At 41.5% G+C, this 26498-nt stretch overlaps 1 protein-coding gene across 3 annotated transcripts; it reads left to right on the forward strand.

The window, feature by feature from the left end:
• The first annotated feature begins 10415 nt into the window (after window positions 1–10415).
• Window positions 10416–17008, forward strand: LOC114443772 (neuronal acetylcholine receptor subunit alpha-3-like). Of its 3 annotated transcripts, none has more exons than XM_028418086.1 (6): window positions 10416–10458; window positions 12135–12244; window positions 13095–13302; window positions 13431–14042; window positions 15023–15295; window positions 16877–17008. In XM_028418086.1, exons 1-6 carry the CDS (start codon window positions 10432–10434, stop codon window positions 17000–17002), a joined length of 1356 nt encoding a protein of 451 aa, XP_028273887.1. In that variant the 5' UTR covers window positions 10416–10431; the 3' UTR covers window positions 17003–17008. The 3 variants fall into 3 exon arrangements, with proteins under 3 accessions (XP_028273887.1, XP_028273897.1, XP_028273904.1); XM_028418096.1 differs by having other exon boundaries at window positions 15026–15295; XM_028418103.1 differs by having other exon boundaries at window positions 13431–13959; window positions 15036–15295.
• Window positions 17009–26498: the final 9490 nt, after the last annotated feature.

The raw sequence follows: 26498 nt of genomic DNA on the forward strand, positions 1-26498 counted from the left end.
AGGGGGAGAGAAGGAGGAGAGTGAAGGAATGAAATATGAAAGGAAGGAAGGAAGGAAGGAAGGGAGGAAGGAAAGGATTTGTGACTATTGAAATGCACCCGGCGTCTTAATCACTGACCGCAGCTGAGCAGAGAGCCTGGATCTGACCCGGAGCCACTCTGTGGAATGGAGGCAGGGACGGTAATTATGCTGCAGCATTTCAAAGCATTAACGTAAACATTTGCTCCAAGGGCATAAATAGCAGCTATCTGATTTATGCACGGTGGCAGAGAAGCTTTCTTATGGTTTATCAGCCCCTACACACATTCTTTATTCCATGCATGACCCTATGAGAGGTGTCTCTGAGTACTTGTGCTCTCTCTCTCTCCCCCTCCCTCTCTCACTCTACCCATACTCTCCATCTTTTTCTCTCCATTTTCATCAGAAGCTTAAAATTTTGTGTACATAACAGCAGAAGGTTGTGAATGTGAGAGTCTGTTCCTGTAATTGATTGGAGTGCACACTGCCAAAGACAAACAGACTTCTGGGAAGTAGGTGAAACCATTTTGAGTGCTCATGAAAGTTGCTGCTAATTACTGAGGGGGGAGAAACTGGCTGTTTGCCAGCTAGCAGGCAAAGCTTGTTCAGCTGTGGCTGCTATCTTCTACATTCTGCTCAGCTGCTGAGGAGTTTGTGTGTTTGACAAAGTCTAGGGAGGATGTTGTCAGTGCAGATTAGTTTATTGATCAAAAACTTTAAGGTGCATATAAGTTATAGTGCAGAACTTTTTTATATATATGCAAACGAGTTAGACTCAAACCAATGGCAACACACAGTGCACCTGCAGTGAACCTGTTTTCCACCGTATAACTAATATAGTGGTGACATTCCCACCCCACAGTAACCATACACAAAGAGACAGAGGAATGTTACAGCACAGGAACCTCTAGATGGAAAAACTGTGTTATTAGGAAGGACATGGGAAGGCAATTTCCACAGTTTTAGAGGTGCTAGTGTAATGACTCTTACTGCCAGGAGGGGGAGACAAAAGCTACACACCATAGCTTTAAACAGTTGAAACGGTATTCGCATATTATATATTCACCTCACTCTATTGCTGCTTTTCAAAACAACAGACCGAATGTCGTTTATGCAGAATACACAAGCAAACCTCTCACAACTCGATTAAATGTCAAGTAAGATGAACTCAACTGCTCATTTACAGTGCGCCCTTAATAAAGACAACAGGGCAGGAACCTGACAATACATTCTTTTACACTCATCCATCTACTTGGATCTCCACTCTGTGGCCATCTCAGTCCTGCTGTAGAAGAAATATTGCCACTGAGCTGAAAGCAATTACATCTCCTCCGTGATATCATAGTGAAGGCCAGTTTGTTGCATTTGAACACATCTTGTATGAGACAGATTTGAATTACAAGTATATATATGACCATAAATTGAGATGCGACTCCCTCACGCACAAATTGGAAAAAGATTTAGAGTGCAATCACTTGTGCAGCATCCGAACTCAGTGCCTCTTCTGTTTCAGTGCACTCACCTTTGTTCAACTTTGTTTGCACTCTGTCTGTTTACACCATTAGAGCACAAACTGCTGCTTCACTTTTGAGTGCCGCACTCAATCTATATCACTCACATGGAGACTTTTGTTTGGTCTGACCACACCTTCATACACTCGTGTGAGCAGCACATGCATCCGTTACATTAAATTAGCTTCTGGTGGTTTTAAAAATGTGCCGCTCCTAACGTGTGACTTCAGGCTGTAGGTTTATTCACATACGCTGTCGCTTGTGTTCAGAGAGAGGCTGCGTTGTTAATGTATTTGAATGCATGACTGATGATCCAGTCAGTGAACTGTGGCGATGAGCTGTGTGTGTGTGCAGCTGTGTTGTAACAAGGCTTATATCACAGTAGAATTTATAGAGCAGAACACAGAGCAGAGGGGGCGTGGCTAAATATAAACCGAGTCACAGATAAAAGTGTTGCGAACACCTCATGTTGCAGAGCTCTCTCCTCATCCGCCTCTTTTTATGCAATATTTAACTTACTGCTACGATTACATGTGCCAGTAAATGTTTTCTAAACAGCACATTGAGCTTAAGCTTCAACTAAGTCACGTATGACGCTTCATTTTTCCCTCTCTGGCTGCTCCAAGGTGAAAATGACATTTCAGGAACCCCAGAGAAAGGAATATGACCACTTAGCTCATTTACATCTAATAAGAAGGAAATGTACAGCTTCAAATGAGAAAGGTAGCACAGAGATATTAAACCAGAAAGGTTGAGTGATTCTCTTACATGAAACGTATTCAAATTCATGTAACCCACATTTTGGTGAAGCATGCCTTGAGGAAAAATCTCTAATAGATTCATTCATTTTGCTGGTGAATAAAACGTTGTGAGCAGTCTGGAGTGAATGTCATAAGGATTTCTCTGTCACTGTAACTCCAAGCTTTACCCTGAAACCAAGTCTTGTCCTCACAATTCCCAAAAACTGGGAAGGGAAGTTACGTTACCTGTCTTACAAATATAATGATCTGTCTAACAAATGAAACACAACCTGTTGTGTTTGTTTCATTTTTTTTCAATGCAAAATGGCTCAAATTATAATTGTTAACAATGTGGTTTGTGTAGCCGGCAGAGATCGGCCCGTTTTATTTGCCACAGAAATGAAAATGTTTTCCCAATGAGTTCACCATGTGGTGCCCTATACATGAAACATCCCATATATTGGGAGTATATAGGGAATGAGTGAGTGATTTCGGACACAGCCATTCATTGACAATGCATTCCCTAGCCCCTAACCATAACCTTAATGATAACAAGTCCCGCACCCCGATCCATTTGAGAAGGTCTAAAAAAGTGAGGACCAGTCAAAATGTCCTCATGTTAGAAAAAATGTCTTCACTTCACTTCACTGGTCTATAAAGTTAGCTGGGCACACACATGCTGTGTGATTCTGGCTCCTCTATCCTATCTTCTCCAGCTCTTTGCACCTGTCTCCCACTTCCCGATGACTTCACCACACTCTCTCACTTATAAATCTCTCTGGTTCTCTTGCTGTCATCAGCTTTCGACTTCTTACTCACTTCTTTCTTCTGTCTCCTTCTCCTCTCCAGTTTAATCCCCGTCTGTTGAATTCACTGCATTTGTTTTCCATTTTACTGGTTACAAAAGTAAGAAGCATAATGTTTACCATACACCAGAAGCACTGCAAATACTTATAGTATATGTGATACGCTCTCACCCTCACCCTCATCTTCCTCTCTCTTTTTCTCAGTCTCCTTTAAAAGCATTTGCATGCTCGGGGGAGAATGAAGCATAAATGTCTCTCCCACACTGGCCTCTCTCTCTCTCTCTCTCTCTCTCTCTCTCTCTCTCACACACACACACACACACACACACACACACAGACACACACACACACCATAAAATGGCCTCTTCTTTTCCATCACTCATTACCTTCCCTCTCTTCATCATCATCCTGCATGACACGCATCTCTAGCTCATTTCTTTCTTTTACAGTACGTAGGCTGACCTCCAAACCTCATGTCTTTGGTGCATTAAACGTCTCACGGGATCTATATCTGAGGCAACGTGCTTTCTGAGTGAGTTTTGACAGATTCTGTACAATCAGCTGAATAATTGATGCTGCACTTTTGAGTACATTAAGTGCACAAGCTACTGGCCTTTCTCTAATCACTAGCTCCTCTTCCTTCTGTCATAGACTGCAGCAGGTTTTTGTCACTTTGTCTGAAAAAGTTAAAGTCCAATAAAAACTATAATCTCAATCGTAATGAAGTTAAAATCTACAAATCACTATTATAGCTATGATAACAGTTGCAGCCCATAATATTTTCAGTTGGATTAGGGTTAAGCAGCCAAAACACTTGGTTAGGTTTAAGAAAAGTTAAACACATTCTGGTTGTAAAACAACAGCAACAACCATCTGCGTCATTTTCCTGGTTGCCACGGTGACACATCTCATTGGAAATGAATATTTTACCTGCCGCAGGATGGCACATATAGCACTGGAAACACGGCTGCTTCTTATTGTGCATGCTGGCTCACTGTCACGGCTTACAGGAACCTCTGAACACACACACAAGGCAAACAGGCCAATTATCTGCTTGTATTTCTGGCTCCAACCAATAAACTTTTTTTTAAGTGATGCTGACAGTTTCTCCATCTCAGAAATGTGTCACACAGTGCTGTGAATTAGTTTATGCTTAGCAACAGTTGCTAAGAAAGTGAACAATGAACCACCGATTGCAAACCAAAGAATGCTACATATGTAAAAGGTGCATGTGACCACAATTCACTTACAATTCATTCTCACAAGTACAGAAACCTAAATCATTTCATACCATGTGATGTGTTAATCCTACTATGATGAAAGCAGCCAATAAAAAGTATAGAGAGAGAGAGCGAGCGAGCGAGAGAGAGACTGGTAGATTAATAATTGGAAACATGGACAGAGCCAAAGAAGTGAGAGAGGACATAAATATGATAAATCCAGATGAAAGTGGGGAGAACCTGTGGCTCATTTTCCCGTCATAATTGCTTCTTTTATGATTCTCAACATGAAATGCATCTGACCATGTCAAATGTGTGTATTCACACTCGTGTGTGTCTGCGTGTGTGTGAGTACAGAATCCAGTTTTGATCAAAGAGCTGGTTTAGTCGGTGGACGTGCAGCTCTGCCTTTGTAATTATACTCAGATGAAGCACCATGACAGCCCTTTTTAGTCCATCTAATTTTCCACTTCTTTTCTTTTATATTTTAATTAAGATTACCTTCCCTTCCTCCCTTCCTCTCTTGCTCCCTTCCGTCCTTCCTTCCTTCTTTATTCTATTGTTCTGTGTTGGCACTGTGGGCTGGTTTAGAACATCTGCTGTCAACGTGGGAATATTTTATTTCAGAAAAAAATCATGGATCAGATGCAATGTGCTTGTTGCCATGCTCCATTTAAACACTATTTAGCATAGCATTAGCACATGCTAAGCAGCTACCAGACAGAAGGCTATGAAGTCTGGATTCACATAATCTTCTGAGTGACATCTTAAGAAGGCTTAGCTTTCATTCTCTCTCCTCTCCTTTCCACTGTTGTTGTCTCCAGAGGGCTGCCATCAGAAGTTCACCACCAGATGGATTTCTGGTGTCATTGTGTGCATAGGTAGGGTTATCGTTCAGCTTTGAGGGAGGGATCTTGATGTAATAAGGAGGTCAGCAGTGTTTCATCATTAGGATTTCAAAGCCTTTTTCCAAAGAAGTCCATTTCAATTAAAAGATTTGTCTCATCAAAGTCAATTTGGCTGATTTTAGTCAAATGAGTATGGGATTTAAAGCACCAAAGCCTGCAGGTGCCTGTGAGGCGCCTTGCAGAAAAGAAGAACATGGTATTGATCTGGCTATTGATAGAGGGTGGTGTGGAGAGACTGGGGTATCTGTGTGTGACAGCTCTGAGAGGACTAGAAGAGGGGGTCATGAAGGAGGACGAGTGGGTGACCAACTTTAAAATTTCAGGCGTGGTAACTGATGTGACTCAGTTGGCTTAAAGGCAGCACGCTGCGTGGGAACTTTCAACTTGTCGCTTTGATTTGGTTCACTTCAAAAACTTAGAGCCATCCTACACAACCCTCAGTAGGTAGTTTATGGTGGTTTCAGGTGCAGTTTTATTTAGTATAAATTTAAGATCAAATCCCAAACAGAACACCTGCTTCTTACTGGGGGTGGCAGCAAATGTGATTTAATGCTGCTTGTTGGACGACGCTGCAGGAAGCAAATGCTAGCAAATTGCTAACTCGCTCTCTCTCTCTCTCTCTCTCTCGTGGCATATACTGCAGCAGACTACAAATTTCTGGGAGTTACTACCTCGTCTACTTTGAAATGACAAGACAATACCAGCATCATTTTAAAGAGATTCTTCTTCTTTTTTAAACACCTAAAAAGGTCTGATGCAGTTACACTGGGCAGCTGTGGAGAGCATCCTCACCTTTGCCATAACAGTCTGATTCGGGAACCTTTCAGCAGAGGAGAGACGGTTGAATAACGTGGTGCACGCCGTGTCAAGATCCCTGTATGTGTCCTCCCATCACTCACTGAAATCTATAAGGCCAGGCTGAGGAGGAGAAGCTCTTAGGTTTTATGGGGGCCCCCTCCCACCTGGCTAACTGCCTTTTTAACTTTTCGCCCTCTCAGAAAAGACTATGAAGCGTTTCAATGAGAACAACCAGAATACAGAACAGTACCCCAGGCTGTCTGACTCTTCAACCTTCAACCTATTTTAGTTATACTTCATTTGACCTTTTTATGTTGCACAAGCATAGGTACAGGTGTTCAAGTTGCAGAGCAGTTGTAGGCATTTATGTTGTTGCATTTATCATAAAGCATGCTTTCTCATTATTGTTAGTGTTGGAAAATCTAACTTTGGAAAGGAATACGTTGCTTCATAATAATTCTCACACCTCTCTGCGTCTGTATTAACGCCACTCTTTGGATGTAGGTGCAATAATATGAAGTATGAACGAGGTGAAAACCTTAGTGACCTTTACTAATTTAAATGTAAATGATCTCATCTTGGTTCAGTCTGAGCCAAATTACACCATCCTGGCCAGTAAATGACAACTCGGGGTCAAAAACGACACCTTATCAGACCGCTCTTATTATTTGATAAGAGACTGGAGGGGAGATACTGCCAGTGCTGGGACCAGTGGGAGTCATTATAATCACTTCTGATTCAACTGCAGGAAATTTCTGCCTCATCCAATGTTTTATGGACATTCTGATATATACATTTACAGTTGTTGCATCATCCAAAGGAGTAATAAAAAAAGGTTCAAACAGAATGTAACAACTCCTCCCAATCCACACGCAGCTCTACTCTTCACCTGTGCTAAAAACAAAACTTTCAGCCCTTCTCCTGTCCGCAGGCTGCAGTCTGTAGCTGCAGTGTTAAAATAGCTTGCTGTGCATTTTCCACTAGACAGACATTGTGATATTCTGCCTCGGGCCTTCTGGGTTCCTTCCTGGATAATTAGTAAATAAGGATCCTCATATTTTGGTTACATATAAATGACTTAAGCTGCAGTCCTGCCTACCTATATATAGGTGAATTATAATACGGATGAACCCTCGCAGCTGCCAACAGCTATACTAATCTATATTTACCGTTATTCAGGAGAAGTGACGGGGACATGCTTGTCACTGTGATTTATTTTCATTGAAATATTACATTTTTATTGGAGTTTAAAATGAGATTCTATTCTAGGACGTCTTGGATATGGTAATACCTGTCCACACAGACAGACAGGATTACTTCAAAGCCATTTAAAGCAAAACACCCCAAAGTTTCTTTTTAATGAATGAATTCAGGTCAGTGTTTTTTTTTTTTTGACAATGACTGATGGGACTGCACAGAGGCAGGCTAAATCCTCTGCTTCCACGATCAAAGGTCTCTCCCACTCGGCATTTAGCCATGAGCCTAAGGCTAAACACATGACCTAAGAAAATATACATGTGATCTACAGATGAATGCATATTAAAATGGCTCAACACGCTGTGGGCAATGCTGAGCAGCTGCTATGAGAATATGTGCCATTTCCAGACACCTAGTAGCTCACAATGTTTATTTATTACACAAGACAAATCTTTAATATTTTTGGTGTTTTGTGGCAAATGTGTGGATCTTTGGATGCTAAACTCTCCACTGCAGCAACTAGTTGTAAACCATCTGGTGCTATGCAGGTGGAATAAAGTGTAATATTGGACTTGTTTTTTATCAATGCCAGTGCATTAGTAGTTTTTTTATTATCTCAGCTTCAGGACTAACTATCAAGACTTCAGTTTTGTCCTGGTTGAGCTGCAAAAAGTCTTCCGCCATCTACTGATATTTAATGTAAGGTATAAAAGGGCATCAATAGCCTCGGATCATCAGGAGCCACAGCATCATAGAGCTGAGTGTCATCAGCATAGCTGTAAAAAAAAAATGTGCAGGTGGAGAGCCCGATGAATTACATCCTGGTCCCCTAGACCTGGTGGTATAGTGAAGAAGGATGGAGACCGGGAGAGACAAGGGCTTGACCTGACATGGATTTAGTGGTGCCTGGGGTGGGGGAGGATTGCCAGAGCTGTCTGAAAGACAGGTTTTGCATTTACTGCTAAGCCATGATTGGCTAGTAAGCGACAGGGCAACAGCTGATTGGCGAGGGAGGTGCTCACTTAATTATCTGACCAGAGTAGGAGGATAGAGAGAGAGAGGGAGAGTGAGAGAAGAGCAGAGAAGGGGAGATGGTCAGAGAGGCAGAAAAGAATGGCCTGCTTTATGGAGACGAGTCTTCCTGATTGGACTTGTACTAAGAGCTTTTTATCTGTAGCTTTTGGATGAGCATTTCACAGTTCTGATCAAAAACAGTGTGAGACAAGCTCTGAACCAGTGAAAAGCTGCACTAGTGAGGCCAACCATAGGAAATATGTGAAGTCACCAACATGCCCTGATGAAAAACACCACCTTCGGTCAATAATACGTCCACTAGATACAACACATGATTATGTTCATACTGGGAACGTATGATCAACATGGAACTGTTACAGCTGCAAAAGGAGGACAGTAGTAGTAGTAATAATAATAGTAATCTTTGGACACAGGTAATATATTTGTAGTGGCTGTAGAGTACACTATTATCCACACAGCTATACAATCATAGCAACAGCTCTAGAATGAATGGGCTGCACTTACGGTTAAGTGAACTAAACGGAAATGAGCTGAGGCAGTGAGACCGACTGCTCTAACCTCCCTCAGGAGGTCAGGGGTCAAAGGCCGCTGTGCTGCCTCCCTGTCCTGCATGTAATGATGAACATTCTCTACCTTCTGCTTATTTCCTGTGAGAGAGGTAGTCACCAGGGAATATGTGTACTAAAATCAGAAAAATAAAAATTCTGACTTTTTAATGAAGTGGACATTTTATTTTACGATGCTAAACCACCTCAAACGCCATAAAAGTCATCTCATGTCACAGACCTGTTCAAGGTAGACTTTTTGCTCTGATGATCTAAACAGACTTATTTATAGATGATTCATCAAATGTCAAAGACTTACCGATGTGATGCTGCATCAAACGGAAGAGGCCGATGTCTATTTTCCACTCGGTTCCATGTTTGAGTCCTTCAGACCTGGCTTGGAGGAGTGTGGATGATAGCTAGGTTTGATCCATGATGTCTCAGATCCAGTCAGATTTGTCAAGACGTGCTGCATTTCTGTCTTTCGTGATGGCCACTGACCACTCTTCCTGCCCTGGTTGTTGTTTTTTTTTTATCTCTGCACCATCAGGCTGCTTCTCCTCCAAGGCAGAGGACCGGCTCTTCAGGAAGCTGTTCAGACGATATAACCAGTTCATCAGACCGGTGGAGAATGTCTCTGACCCCGTCACAGTGGAGTTTGAGGTCTCCATCTCGCAGCTCGTCAAAGTTGTAAGCCTAGCACACGCACACACACACACACACACACAGACAGACACACACACACACACACACACACAGGAGTTAAAGCCTCACTTCAACATCAAAGCTGTCTTAAAGCACCTTTACACATTCTTTTCATACTATTCTTTGTACAGCCCCCCTTATATCATCCTCTCACCAGTGTGCAACGTCTTACCACAACAGTCTTCATCATATTTCCCACCTTTGAAACAGAAAAGCCAAAAGATAAGCTGCGGAACGAGAGAAGTGAAAGCAGAAAGTGAATACATGCAGTCTTTATTTAGTCTGCTCAATTTCACGGATTCCGAAAATGTTGCAGGCTGTTGTTGTGCGCCTCTGTTTGCTTTGCCAATGTTAACTTTAATGCTGTGGGTGGAGGTAGTGGTAGTAGAGTGGTGGTGGTGTTGAGGGGTAATAGCTGTTACATTCCCCAGTGAAAAGAGGTTTTCAGCTCAGATTGGAAATCCTCAGATTAAGAGGAAATTGCCCTGCAGGAGCCTTTTTCAGACCAGACTGACATGTAGCTATATCTGCTTGCTCAGCAAGGTGAGATTAATCTAAAGGTGAGTGTGTTCATGTGGGTGTCATTATGTGTGTTTCTGGGTGGTACCTTTGTGTATAGATGGGCTGAAGCAGTTCTGTAGGCGGCTTATGAGGAGCTGTGACAGGATGTCAAATCAAACCTGAATGAGGGTCAGTGGAAAGAAAGTGGAATCTGTGACCTTTTTCATTTATTATGGAGACACTCACAGTCGACCTTTTCAAGTCAATCAACTCCACCTGCAGAGCACGACGATAATCAGAGAATAAATGGAGTTTCTTTTTAAAAAAAAAAAACGTGGATATTTATACATGGCTGCATTTCTTTGTGTGAACAAACAACACGTCCTCTCACACAGTGCTCATGGCACCTTCCTCTTTGTGTCTCTGCAGGATGAAGTGAACCAAATCATGGAAACAAATCTATGGCTTAGGCATGTAAGTATATGCACAAACACACAACATGTATGTGTGTATGTATTTCACTGACCTGAATTAATGTGTGGTGACAGGGGGAAGTGGAGACTGAAGGGGTCATGTGTATTAGCACATACCTATGCATACTAAGTGGGAGCAGTCCACACACTGTGTGTGTGTGTGTGTGATGTCACATGTGAATTTTTTAAACCAGAATAAAGCCTGTGATCAATGTTTGCGTTATGGTTAGTCACGCACTGCCTCTCAGCAGATCTATGGTTACACACCTCGAACTCCTGACCTCACACAGCCAGCTGTTCTCCCTAACATTTCGTCTCCGTCTTATCTCGCTGATTTCCACCACCACCACTACTACCCCCCCTTCAGAAATATTTGCGATGTTGTCGTTTTAAATCAGTGACTAATTGCTGTACAAGGCCAAATATTTAGCTGATGCTGATGTGGATAAGATGATGCTGCAATTAAAATACATTGAAAGACCTCTATTGGCTGATGTTGTATGTGTGCTTGTTGGTGTTTTTTATAACAAGGCATCGCTAATGAGAAGCTGTGTCAACAGCACATCCACTGATAAAGACTCTGGATCACGGCCAGCGGGCTTACATTGACAAATGTTCTGCAGAACCTCCACAGGGGATTCTTCATACAACAGCGTTAATGCACAGTGTTTCTAAATTTGTATGAAGGATAATAAAAAATAATTTTCTAGCGACATACTGTGCAGTTACAGTCTCCTTTTTGCCTGGGCTTCTGAGATTGGAGTAGAAGATAATGATGGAGGCTGTTGCTCAGCAGACGTAAACTGAAACCAACAGTTACATCATTCTATTCCTGGATATTAGTCACTGTATCCATTTAGTAATATTAATATTATTAAATTGCATTTAAAACTGCTTTCCAATCATTCTTGTACAGCCTGTAACTACTTGAACTAAATAGTTCAGGCAGCACTGAGGCTTAATTACGCCTCAAACATACCAGCATGTTTTAGCGACGGACTTTATTTGACTGTGACCACAATAAGCCGCACACCTCAGCTTATCAGGAATTTCATCTGCATCCAGTCATAAAGTAGACGCCCTGGATGGATAAATGAAAAAAACCAATGTAGCATAAAGTGGTTAATTAAACAGCTCCCAGGTCGTAACTGGTTATTAATCCGCCTTGCTAATGAATGAATTCATCTTGAATGACATGCAAATGGCCAAGACTAATGGATCCACGGTTCATGAATTGTTAGCCGCAGGTATGTTGACAGAATAACAAGTGAGTGCACTCATCCTTTATTTTCTTTCAGTAAAACTATTTACTGTTACAGTCGCCCTCTCCCTGAACTGCTCCTCACACAGGTGTGACAATTGTAGATGTCTTATAGAACCGCTGTTATTTTCTGCATCAGTTTAATCATAAGCCGATGCAGAATCAAAGGAAAGCACTCTGATTCTCAGCGACACTCGTGTTTGTGTCTACAAACTTGCTTGAATATCCTTATTTGGCTCTACAGTAAAACATCAAAGGAAGTTCTGCCTGCAGTATAAATATGTTTTTCAAAATATTCCCATGAAGGAGGATGTCTCCAGTGACTAATACTGTCTGCAGTGTACAATGCAAAACACAAAACAGATGGCTGACTCCCCAGTAAGCTTCAAAATGTTTATGCTCTTCTTCTCCTTCAGATTTGGAACGACTATAAGCTTCGATGGATACCGGCAGAGTTTGACGGGATCGAGTTCATTAGAGTTCCATCCAACAAGATTTGGAGACCTGACATTGTCCTCTACAACAAGTGAGGCTGCCACCATCATTACACCTATAATGCAGCAGCTAGGGCAGCATCACCGCTAATAAAACACCAGTTGAACACCAGAGAACACAAGTAGGCTCTGTACCTTCACAAACTGGATGCTAGATGTAAACAGATTGTCATTAAGATTGGAAGTTTTGGATTCGCAGTGTGTGTGTTTTAATGTTTGAGTGAAGCTTGTTTCCAGCAGCTGGCTGCAGCTTCATCATAACATCTCTTCTAAACTCTCTGTAATTTTAATTTGATGACTGGTGAGTGAAGCTGTAGGCCCAGGTGAAGACAGGAAGTGAGCTGAAGCCAGGCTAAAAGTCAAAACCACATAAATGCTGCTCTGTGTAGCTAAATAAGCAACAGTGCGGTTGGTATGTTTTGTCACTCCTTCATGATCATTTGTAATAATGTGTAGATTTTATGAAGCATAAATCCATTTTTACATCCTTAGCTCCCAAAGCTAAAACACTATGGTTGAAATAAAATGTGCTAATGTGACTGCTGACTGTTCAGGGTCAGCTTTGCTGTGCTCATTTCCGTCCGTGGATTCATTTGTTCTTTCCACTTTCAACAGCAGATCACGATGATATTTTTACAATAACACTTAATACAGCTTCATTGTCCTCTGTCTTTTAATCCTTATGCTGTCCGTCTTGCTCCGATAACCTCACCCTTTATCTTCTCCCCTTTCTTTTGTGCCTTGCTTCCATATTCTCTTCTCATTGTTCGACACGTCCTTTGTCCCCTTTGTGTCTTTCTCCAAACACATTAAACCATGTGTTCTCATACCTCCCCTACAATGGGAACACATACATGATTGATGCACATGCCTCATATGCAGTGCTGTAGGTGATTTCTTGGTGGAGGATAAAACCAAGGCCTTGCTGAAGTTTGATGGTACCATCACCTGGGTTCCTCCTGCCATTTTTAAATCCTCCTGCCCGATGGACATCACCTACTTCCCCTTTGACTATCAGAACTGCTCTATGAAGTTTGGCTCCTGGACTTATGACAAAGCCAAGATTGACTTGGTACTTATTGGGTCAAAGGTCAGTGTTTGTTACTGTGTTCAGTTAGCAAACAGCATGTTCTTTTGTTTTTCGGTGTGGACGTACGATCCAGATAAAAATCTTTAGGTTATAAGGTCTTCATGAGTTCTTCTTTGTCCATCTCCCAGGTAAACCTCAAAGACTTCTGGGAGAGCGGCGAGTGGGAAATCATCGACGCACCAGGCTACAAACATGATATCAAGTACAACTGCTGTGAGGAGATCTACCCGGACATCACCTACTCCTTCTACATCCGTCGCCTGCCACTCTTCTACACCATCAACCTCATCATCCCCTGCCTCCTCATCTCTTTCCTCACAGTGCTGGTTTTCTATCTCCCATCTGACTGCGGAGAGAAGGTCACGCTCTGTATCTCCGTCCTGCTCTCCCTCACTGTGTTCTTGCTCGTTATCACCGAGACCATCCCTTCCACATCGCTGGTCATCCCGCTCATTGGAGAGTACCTGCTCTTCACAATGATCTTCGTCACGCTCAGCATCGTCATCACTGTGTTTGTGCTCAACGTACATTACCGAACGCCGATGACCCACACCATGCCAGGTTGGGTGCGCTCGGTGTTTCTCAAAGTGCTGCCGAGGATTATGCTGATGCGGAGACCGATTGATGAAGACAGCAAGGCTGGGGGGTTGGACAGCAGTGGGGAGGCAGGAGGAGGTGGAGGGGGAGGAGGAGGCGGAGGAGGGAAAGGAGGGAAGAAGCGGAAGAACAGCTTGATGCAGGTAAGTGGCCTTTATCATCTTGAGTCATAAAGATCATGAACATCATGGAGTGGTTACTCAAGTGTAGATCACTTTTTGGCAGAAGCAGGCAGCTGTCAGTCACATGATTAGTAACTAGCTAATAAACAAAGTGGGGCATTTTTGTCTGGATGGTTACCAAACAGATCTCAGTGGAGATTTACTGGAAATGTTACTCTGAATGACTAAATATCGCCCTGCTTCTGCTGCTCCTATATAAATAAACAATTAACTTAAAAAATGAATTTTCTGTGGTGTGTGGTGTTTCTGTGGCACGTAAATGGTCAAAAACAAATCAATTATTCAAAGTTTGAAGTCTGTTTATTCTCATAGGTCGTCGGTTGTGCTTTGATTAAATCAATAAAAGGCAGGTTTTGACTAAAGGTAGTTTTCCTGCATTGCATACTGTATTTTTACTACCAAGTTGAAAATAATGATTCTGCCAATTTTCAGAACTCTACTTGCTGCAGCTATAGTTCGATTTGCACCTCATTAAAGTCTCTGCAGGCTTTACATTATGAAATAAGCGCAACTTGTGAAACTTAGTGTGTTACCATTGATTTTTCTTTTAATTCCCAAGCAGCATGGAAGAACTGACTTTTTCCTACATAACATATTTCTGTGTAAAAAGCATCCTCACCTGCTTGGAATAAAACTTTGGAACATGTAACACAAGGTTTTTCCTCTGCCTCTTTAATAAAACAACCCCCTGAGATCCAACAGTTTGCTTCCTGGAAGTGTTACCGAGTGAATCCAATAAAATGTTTCCCCACTAGTAAAGGATTTCAACAATGCTCTCACACAGAAACAGGACGATTCACTGACTTCCTGACAGCCACTGAGAACTCAGAGAGCTTATGGAAAGTTAACTGCAAAAAAGCAGAAGTCTGTCAAAGAAAGTTTAGTTCAAGCAGAAACTGGATGCAAATCTTAATCTTCTGACCTCTTATTGTAATCCACAGCAGGTTGGAGGAGGATCTCTCAACTGCCTGGAGTTCGGGGACAGTAAGCTCTCGTCCATGGAGGGCTGCACTGGGAAGAAATGCCCTTGCCCCTGCCAGCATGGGATGGAGACTCCAGACACACCGGACTCTGGGAAGATGACACGTCAGCTGAGTCACCAGAGCATCAACACGGTGGTGGCCTTTTCAGTGGTTTCACCTGAAGTCAAACAGGCTATTGAGAGTGTCAAGTACATTGCTGAAAACATGAGGAGTCGCAACAAAGCCAAAGAGGTGAGTCACTGTTATTTTACTGTAACTGCTCTGAAAGCCCAGCAGAAAACATAGAATATGGTTAATATTCACACAAAACACACAGACAAGCACAAGGGAGACAAGACTTTCAAAATAAAACTGGAAACAAGACAGAACCAAAGCAACTTCACAGGACAACACAGGGAACACTAGGAAACCTAAAAAACTAAGAATTAACTCAAAAACAAAGGAAGAACCAAACCACAAATCACCAAATCATGACACTTAAGTTACAGAAGTATATGAGGGCAGTCAATTGCAGCCATTACATATAAATAATTGGGAATCTACACACTGAATTTGGTTGAAATTGCTTCTAACGTCTTTGGATGTCCACCAAAACACACCCAGTAAACACCAGCTGTCTCAATCACCTTTAAAACATAACCACTAGTGACTGCAGGCTGCACATGAAAGGTGTGGCTCTGAGGAATCGTATTGGTTTGATAGCTCTTCATCACCATGAGAAATCTTTGAGGTCTTACATACAGTTCTCTGAAGCTAGCACATCCATCATCTAGCTTGCTACTGAGTTAAAAATAAATGAAACAGAACGTGACGTTCAGATTTCTCACACCACACTTAGCCTTCATTTTAAGTAGAAGTGAAAATGAGCATATGGACTGAAATGGTGTGAGGTCTCAACAGCAGCCTTCCACACTTTGCCAACTGTCTCACCACTTCCTCAAGACTGCAGAATGTTTATCTGAAGAGTCTGTGCAGATTCTCCAGAACAGTGTGGCAGCACTTTTACATGAGACCTTTATTCTGAAGGAGCCGGATGGAATTGAGCCATTATATATTTTAATATTGTTATTTTCACAGTGTGACCTGTCAAAATGTCTGTCTTATTCAAATCTAGTGTATAAAATATTTTACTGTAAGCACAGTTTTATGGGAGTAATCAGCTGACAAAACTTTGGAGTGATGTCACAAAGGAAATACAATATCCCACTGTTCACCGAAAGCAAACACAGCAAACATTCTTATGCATTATGTATTTATGCAAAAGCACAAAAGCAGCGTTTGCCTGGGAGAGCTGTGCTGTAAAATTCTTTGTAGTATAACCTGCTCCACAACTTAACAATAGTGTAAGTTAGATCCAAAATGTTTTAGATTTGAGCTGAGAGCTCTCCCTCCTCTCTCCGTCAGTTATAGATGCAGTGGGTGAAATCTCCCAAAAGGGGGAGAGGGAGCCTTTGATATGCAAAACTCAATGTGGCTCAATCAGCTTTGTCAAAACGCCTGTCGCTTCTGTTGACGCCGTGGTTTGAATGTTATTATCATAGTGATTCTTCCTGTGTGAAATATAAATCAATTTTCTGTTGACGTATAAGTAACTGTTTTCTCTGCTTTTCCCCTGTTTTCTGTCCTTTGCTGTGTAATCCTTACTACACCCAATCAACTCCCACAACCTGAGATTCTGAATCACTGTGCTCACCTCTTCTCACCTCTTCTTTTGTCACCACTGACACTGTCCTCTGACTTTTCACACTTGTTTTGTTTTTGTCCCCTCTCTCCCTCTCGCCCTCCATCCCTCCCTCCGTCCCTCACTCACAGGTGGAGGATGACTGGAAATACGTTGCCATGGTGATTGATAGAATCTTCCTTTGGGTGTTTGTGACCGTGTGCGTCCTGGGAACCCTGGGCCTGTTCATCCAGCCTCTTTTTGGCTTCTTCTCATAACAGAGCAGGGCTCAACTGCTGCCCTGTGCTGACCAATCCTGAAGAAGTTACTGATGAACTCTCAGATCTCAGTTGGCAAATCAGAGGTTTTGAGTCCTAAAGAGCTACTTATTGTGCAGATTTTTGCTTCTGGGTTTTTGCTGAAAACAGTAATAAAGAAACAGCTGTTAGTAAACTGAAAAACAGATATGAAATGGTCACGTATGTTTTTTTAGACCACTCATTTACCTTTATAATAACACATACTTTCTAAAAATGAGACCACGGTTAAAGATGATGCTCAAAATGTGAGTTCATACAGCATTTAGTCCAAGAATATAAACTAAATTAATGTAACAGTTTACAGAACAGGAGATGAATTTACTGCTATTACTAGTACCACAACATGGGGTTCTGTACCTTTTATTGGTACTTTATTTTCCCTGCTGGCTGTTTTATCATTTTGTTTGCATATAGACATATTTTATTAACAATACACACTATTTTACTCCTAAACATGAACTGTTTTAATGTATTAAATGGTGTCTTATGCAGGCAGTAGTTAAATTAATGCTACACTAACATACACCAGGGAAGACCTTTTGAATACAGCAGGCATCACCTGTGTGAAGAATTGAAAAATCTTTCTATATTCATACTTTGATACCTTTGAAAACACTGAGTCGGTACCTGGCTACATGGCTGTGGAGGTGCAGTTGGTTTAACATGGCACTTTGATGGAACTAGTTTTCTGTATAATTTTTTACATGATACAGATGTGGAAAAAGTCAGGTCTTAACTTCATTTTGCTCATAAGTATTTGCTGCTTTATCATAATCCAGCACCGAATCCTGCATGATGTCACACGAGGTGTATTACAGCATGGCTCAGATCAAAACTTTGCACAGTCAGTAGTCCTTCAGGACTGGAACCCAAACATCCAAGTGTGAACTGGGAACTCTACTTCCATAAACATGAGACAAACTCTCTGCTTACCCTGCAGCAGCCCTCCGCTGAGCTGCCCGTCATACACGCTCCTCTCTCCGATGCATCAAGCTTCTCGCTGTCAGAGCCAATTGCTCGTGCTGCTTTTTTGTGTCATTTCCAATTAAAGTTCAGACTTCTGGCGTCCACTGCAGTGCTTTTTACAAATAAGGGCAGACTGTTCTTCTGTTTTTGTAATTACACAATTACAAACCATGTGTTTATAAATGTTCTCTATAGATTAATGTTCCACTAGGTAATTGGGCGGCCTGGTAAATACTGGATCAAATGGTACTTGATTAGTTGCTCCTGAAATAGCATTACATCCATTCATTCATGAGAGGATTCGATCATCCAATTCCATGGCTACTAATTTAATCTGTTTTTTTTTTTTTCTTGTCACTTTTGATTAGGTTTATTTTTAAGAGGAAACATGGAACATGGAAATTTGGATTTGATTTTAAAGGGCTGGGCAAAATAATTTATTCATATTGGTTTGTCTTTTCAAAATGCAAAATTAAGACATAATGATGCACTTTAAGGATCACAGAACATAGTAGTTCTGTGTTTTTGTGTCTACTCTCCTGCATATATGTTGTTGTGGATTGGACTTAAAGCTACAAATCACCCATAATGCACTGCAGTAAGTGTCTAGTCCTCAATAGAGGTTAAGATGGGAAAAATAAGGACAGACAGAAACACATTATATTTACATTTGAACAAAAATAGTGAATTATTTATAATAAATAAATAAATAAAGATGTAATTTTCAGCCCTGTTGCCCAGTTTTAATGTTTGTATAAATACTTTTTTCCTGAGATAACAGCACCACACTGACACATCCCTGCATCATACTTATTATGTTTTGTTGTATCTTACACGGTTCGTTCTGAAGGGAGCAAACCTATTTCTCCAAATGACCTTTGCCTTTTTTTGTCTGACTGTATTTGGATTTAAAATAAATGCTGTATTTCTTCAAATAACGTGAATAGCATTTACTGATAGAGATTTTTTTTCTTCCAAACTAAGCGCTCTTGTTTCTCCTCAAAAATTTCTGGCTCTTTCTGGCTCTTGAATAATTTTGAGGCCACAGCTAAGCAGCTGCTTTCATTTAAAAATGGCCTGACCGCCCGCTTACTCAGTTCAATGAATGATTCAGAAGGTTGAAGCGAGGCATCTGGACGTGTAGAGTTTTATTGAAGACCTCAGTGGGTGGGTCTGTGTAAAAATCACAAACAATAGCTCCAAATGTCTCCATACTCGCCTGTGTTGGTCTAACTGGCTAACGACTATGAGACAACAGGGGGGCTGTGGTGGTGGGACAGGTTGACAGTTCACTGTTCTTGCTGGACACATGTGACTTGAGAGTGAAACATCCTGTGAGTGGATGGAAGCTGCATTGTATGTGGCAGCAAGATGATGTCCGAGACCACCACCTCTGTTAAGGGAAGGTTTTTCCAGCTTAACATAGATGGCTTCCTTGACTCCTCTCTCAAACCACTGGACCAGCTGGAAAAACCTCCCCATAACAGAGGTGGTGGACTCACAGACATCATCTTTGTAGCAAGATGCCTCACTTCAACCTTCTGAACAAAAATGACCTGGATGACTGAGAATCTTCTTTGACATGGTCATGAGTTCAGTGGCAGGACTGTTCAGATGCTTCAGTTTTAATTCCAGATTTCAAAGCCGTTTCTAAAGCTGAATGGAAGCAGATTCCTCCAACCTTTTCAAAGTATTTGATATAAAATGTGATGTTTGACATTTATACTTCATACAGCTCCTCACCTGGACTCAGACAGTATACGCCCATCCCCCCCCACCCTGAACTCAACTTCACACATTTTACTAACAGCTCATTGAATTCCTGCGTTGGTTCAAAATGCTGGACATAAATCAATAATGCTCTATATGAAAGTAATTCTTAGGAGGACCAGCTGTGCATACACAAGCACACAGGCTTGGTAGAGATCAGAGGGCAGTTTGACTCACTGGATAATCTCTTATATTTTAAGTTATGGTGCCATCGAAGCATGAAACACATGACTGCAGCCCAGAGGCTGCAGAGGCCTCCACGAGCCAGAGAGCAGGGACAGAGCTCACAGGGACAGGAGGACTGGTGTGGAAGAGAACATACTGTACATGCTGAGTGGGAGAACGGCTGCATTATACAACATTTTGTTTGTCAAACAGCCACAGGCTAACACCAGCACAAAGGGCTTTTCCTGATTTATTTATTTTTTTTTAATGAAAAGGGTCATTTGTTTCTCCGTAAATGATCAAAAGGTCACACTAGCTTGGGCTTGCTCAATAATCTTACAAACGTTAAAAGTTTGAGATAAACAGATGTGCCCTTAAATTACATGTATTATTCATGTCAGCAGTCTGCACCAAACAGGAGCAGCCGTCTTATTATAATAAGCATAATAAACAAACACCTGCAGGTAGAATGTGTCTAATGACTCACAGAACCACACACATGAGATGAATGGCTTCATTGGAGGTGGCAAGGGCAGAAGACAATATGTGCACCCTGTGGCAGGTAATCATGCAAAAAGCATAACACTTTTTGGATGAGAGACTAAGAAAATGAGATACAGTGAGAGAGAGAGAGAGAAATTATGACTGAAGAGAGGAAGGCAGAGAGAAGACAGGCTGTTATCATAAAGCATAACACTAAGCAGTCAGTTCTCAGCGGGTACTGACACATGTGGGGAGGTGGCAAAGACGGCACTGCTCAGACAGCTGTTGAATAATATTTCTTATGATTTTATACAAGGATATGAAACACATGCATGTGGTTCATGTTAAAGTAGTCAACAGGCGAGTGAAGGATCGCAACGTGTAGCAACACTGCAGCTAAATTATTTGGACACACAGTATGTGTTTGCTGGCCTCCATTGTCGTTAAATCTCTGTCCAGACAATTAAGCATTTCCAAAGTCTAATGAAGGGAGATGAAGTCAGGCCAGGCACTGCATCATCTGTAACAACTAAGCTATGAAAACAAACAACACATCTAATGCTGCAACAAGTAGTTAATGAATGGAAGTCTAAAAACAGAAACACTTTCAGGACGTTTTGTCTACAAAATGTCAGTCAATACATTGATTAATCATGGACAATCAATCCATAAACCAAACAATCTTCAGCTGCATATTTAGCAGACTGTAGCATTAGAAGTCCCAGCTTGCAGCATGCTAAAACTGAACACTGCGTCCATTTACTTTTATCACAGTGTATAATCGATTTAGTTTCTAGTACATGCAGCACAGCCTGAAAGACATGTTGTGCTTCCTTCTATATGACAGCCGAATAAAAGACAGAAGATGTGTGCCAGCAGTTAGTCTGAGCATCCCTGTAAGCATTTTATTCACACTTTAAAGTGAAGCTTGGTGTCTTACAGTACATAATATATATAATGTATAAGTACATATGCCGTAAACACTTTTAAAAGTATCATGGTAAAAATGAAACAAATACAACTGAGAAAAATGATTGTTAACGCCGACAAAGCAGGAGAAGGACATACAAGTTTATCAAAGTGCTTCCAAGCTCTCAAGAACTGGTGTGAGAGGTCAAACAGACCGGCAGAGACCGGAAGAGAAGGTTCTGGAGAGAAAACTAGTGAGAGATGAGTCTAAAGAGCTGAAAACACCTGCAGAGACACTAGTGAAGGATTTACCCAAGTCTGGAGCTGAAGAGTCAGAGAAGACCGTCACTAGAGTCCTGCACAGGAATGGACTTCCAGACTGCAGAGAAGACACCTCCAAACCAGACTCTATTATAAACCAGACAAACTAGAGTCTGCTAGAGACCACCTGGAGACAGAGCACACAGACTGAAGTCTGCCAGAGACCACCTGGAGACAGAGCACACAGACTGAAGTCTGCCAGAGACCACCTGGAGACAGAGCACACAGACTGAAGTCTGCCAGAGACCACCTGGAGACAGAGCACACAGACTGAAGTCTGCCAGAGACCACCTGGAGACAGAGCACACAGACTGAAGTCTGCTAGAGACCACCTGGAGACAGAGCACACAGACTGAAGTCTGCTAGAGACCACCTGGAGACAGAGCACACAGACTGGAAGTCATTTGGTCAGATCAAACTTGTATATAACCCAAAGAACACGGTTCATACCGTCAAACACGGTGGTGGCAGTATGATGCTGTGAGGATGGTTCAGTGAGTCCTAAAGCCTAAAGCAGTCTGCAGCAAAACTGGGTCATTCCCTCTTCCAACATGACGACCCAACACAAATGTCTCTTCTAGTGAACAGCTACCTGTTATGTGTGGTGTTAAAGGAGGACCCAGGAAAATAGTTCAAGAAAACTAAAGGTGAGCTTTATTCAAAGCCATCACAAAAACAACACAACTACACAACTACAGAAGGAAAAAAGACTTCGACTAAAGAAGAAAATAAAACAAAGAAATAAATAACAAACCTAACCAAGAATAATCCAAAAGAGGAACCGGAGGACAAAAGGACAAGGAGGACACGATGACAGATAAACCACTACGCAGGACGAAGAACAATGATCCGACGAGGACAAAGGAAACACAGGGTTTAAGAATAGGAGGGAGACAAGACACAGGTGGAAACAATCAGGGAGGAGCTGGTAATCGGGGAGAAGGGAGAAACAAGGAAGAGACACAAACAGGAAGAAACAGGAAACACAGGACTACAAATCAAGATCAGATCAACACAGACAACCAGGTCAAGAGACTAAGACAGGAGTACAGGAAAACACTAAGACTACATGAGGGAAGGCAGAGCTAAGGGAGGAGGAGAGAGGGAAGGACTCCTGTTGTGAACTACACCAAGTAACTCCAGACTGATGACAAACAAAATGGATACACCACTGAGTATTAGCATCAGGGAGGTTATTTTAAAAGCTTGGGGAAAGATTCTGGTAGGGTAAAACTAAAGTTTGAAATGTTTTTGCTCTATTAAAGAGAATTTGGGAATTAATTGAAAATGAATGACTTTTTCATGGCAAAGAATTTTGTCTCCAACTGTACATTGTTTTGTTACGGGTGCATTTCAGGCAAAATGAAACGCCGAAGCATAAATCAAACCTAACCCGACCCTGCCCGGTCTTAAAAAGTTGATCATTTCCCGAAGGTTTCCCTGATGGTTCCTAACATCCATTAGGAAGAGTCAAAAGTGATTTGTGAAGCTCAACATCAGAAATAAAAAAAAAACATTGGAAGTCCATTTTCTTTCTAGGAAGCAGCTCATACAGAGAAAAAAATTACAAATTAAAAGGAAGGCAAAATTAAAAGATGAAGAAGGCTGACTGTAAACAGGCCTTTGTCATCAGCGCATGATTAATAAGTACAGAGACACATAAACATTCATCCGACCGTGTTAGATTCAATTAACGCTCTTGAAAGGAGCCACATTCCAGGTTCTTTGTGGGCTCTGTGATTGATTTCTTCTACGGATCCATGTGTACAAAGCCAGGGTGCTTTTTGGACTCTGTGACGTAGATATTGAGTCATCCTAGCCAGAAAGTATCAATAATCCATGCTTTGCAGCTGGCAGGGGTTGTATGCGCTTCGTCGCTTCATTTCCTAATTTGTATACAAGTGTGCAATTTGATTTAGATTTAATTCATAACAAATTTAGCTCTTATGCTTAAAGGCAGAAAAAAAAAGCAAAAGCATTAATGAAAGGAGCGTAACATGCTTCTACAGGGAGCCGTCTACAAAAGGAGGCTTTTAGTAACGGAGGTCAGATGGAATTGGGGATGTCGAGCAGAATTGGAATTACATTGTATGGAGTGATTCATGTTCTATTGCTGTGTGGGATTTGCAGAAAAGGAAAAGGGAGCTCAATCCTAATAGGAAACATTATCATATGAGTCCCTCTAGAAAAAATGGCCTTTTCTATGCTATTCTGCCACATTAAATCATGTCGTATGACTTTATGAAAAGCCAGGTTGAGATGGAGCCTCCTGCTCGGTTGCAATATTTATTTACATAATTAATTTTTTTTTTCAAGGATTCATGATATGAAGAATTTCTTTTTGAGGAAGAAGATGAAAAGCATATTTGATAAACTGAAGTAGAGAAATGATGACAGTGTTGGAAATTATGTTAAATGTCCTGGTTTTAACATCGCAATAAAACAAATGGTCGTGTTATCTGAGGCTTTGTTGCTCAGAGAGAGAGAGAGAGAGAGGGGGAGATTGCCTGTGCTGACAGAGAGCGTACAACAGCTGTGCATCAGGTTTTAGATTAATTTTGGATGGTTGGTTTCATTTTGTAAACACTAGAGTGAAGTGGTATTAAGAGTTATGACGGTGACAGCAACACAGAAACCTTAGCTGAGGCTTGAAATAAAAAAAACATCAGCCAGTCTGGATGTGACTCCAGCAGGCTCTCTTACAAACATGTATGCATCAACAAATACAAAATTCCACCAAAATGAAAACAACCAGCTTCAAACTTTACAAAGGTGTTTTTTCTATATGTGGATATCCTCACTTAACTTTTTTCAGCTGTATTACGAAGGCGTTTCTCTCTCATTTTTTCTTTTTTTTTGAGTTTGCTTGTGGGATACTGGAGGAGGAAAAGAAGAAAGACAGAGATGCGGTCCACAGCAGCAGAGAGGTGTTTCTTTTGATGGCTGGCGGAGGCAGGAAATCACACGGTTTAATGTTCGATGTTAAACTGAGCAACTCTCACAGGCACACTTCAGACGGAACAGTGGGAGGGAGATGTACAACAACACCGAGCACTGACATTAGCATTGAGATTTCACTGCTACAATATATTTATACTGAGCGCTGCTTGCAAATGGAACATTGCACAGCAACTATTTTAGTGATAAACGCTGGCTCACAAAGCAGCTGGAGAAAGTTCCTATCTTTAAGTGTGGTATCAAACTTAAGTTCATCACTTTCCCTGACTGACCTGACTACAGATGAATTTTGATGTTGCTTTATATTGACTAGAAGTTTCAAGACAGTCAATATGTCCACCTTTTTTGTAGGAATATAGGTACATCTAAGCAAAAGGGTTGTTTAAAGGGTTTATATTGATATTAAGGGTAAATATCCCAACCTGAATACACCACTCACACTGACCTTTTTACAACTTCTGAGCAAGAAAACAAAAATGATCTAATGTCATCCAATGCCGAGCTGCAGAAAAAGGCCACAGCAAATGGCACCAATGTATAATTTAGACATCCATCCCTACACCAAGGCCTCCACACCCCTTTTCATTTTTGGTAAACAACTCCTGTTAACCAGTTATTGAGTTATTTTGTCTTAAATGTCAGTTTCCACACACCAGGCTGCCTTCCTCTGTATTCTTACCTCAGCATACTGACAGTTACGTGACTGAACTTTAAGCTTAATGTGCTGCAGACATGAATGCATCATTTTTGCATGTTTTCTCCACTCATCAATTATTCAAAAGTCTTGTCATGTGTGTGTCCAGACTCACAAACCTTCATTTACATTTTAGGTTACCAGTTCTCTCAATCTACAGCAACCAACACGATGGAAGACATGACGGATGATTTCTGTTGTGTTAACAAATAATATTTTCCCAATCTGGTCTTGACATATAAAACAAGTAAATATTTTGCAGTAGACTTTAATAATTCCAGGGGGAAATTGACTTAAGGCTGCTGCCAAGCAGTGTCATGCAATGACCAGCAAGACACGCCACACCAGTGAGTACACTGGAGGCAGTGCGGGTGAGGTGCCCTGCCCAAGGACACACAACTATGACTAGGGAGGACCACCAACCACCAACCACCAAACTAGACTACCCGGTTTATTTCGAAAGAGCCATTACAGCAGGGTTGTCTGCTCTAGCACTGAGCCACTGCTGTCCCCAAATGACCTAATATGTGATTTTTGGAGTTATTCTCTGGCTTTATATGTGAGGATGTTTTTTGACTTTCAAAATAAAAGCACAGCACTTAACATTGAGGTACTCTGAAGTGAATCTTAGCTGGACCTTCACAGGTACAGTGATTCCAGCTGACAATGATAAAGACACTTTTTGGATACTTTTAGGTCTGGACACATCAACCTCTATTATACATATCACATCATTACAAACTGAAATTATGTGGCAGCCTAGAGGACGTCTGTGTAAAATCAGGGAGGAGCACCATCTTGATGGCTTCAAAGCAGATATTATATACATATAATTAACAGATTCTGATCTCAAGTCAGATTCAAAAATCAGAATTGATGATCAGATTGGTGTGTGGTCTGAATGGACCCACACTACACATTTTATTCTCTCTCTCTCCTGGTTTAATATGACTTGATATTGAAAGGTTATTGCAGTGAAGTCACATGATCTGCTGTCGAATGTGACAATTAGAATTCCACATTCATCCTGCCTATTGTCCTCAGTGGTGACTGAGTGTGGTGGCACAGGCTGGTCTGAGAGAGCTGTGACATCATAATGGCTCTTTAATGACCCACTCATTAAAAACTCTCATTAAAGAGCTTCTCAGAGGACAGGAGTGGGCAGCAGGGGAAACATTTTATAATAAC

Source organism: Parambassis ranga, chromosome 1 (genome assembly GCF_900634625.1).
Source record: "Parambassis ranga chromosome 1, fParRan2.1, whole genome shotgun sequence".
Classification (NCBI taxonomy): Eukaryota; Metazoa; Chordata; class Actinopteri; family Ambassidae; genus Parambassis; species Parambassis ranga.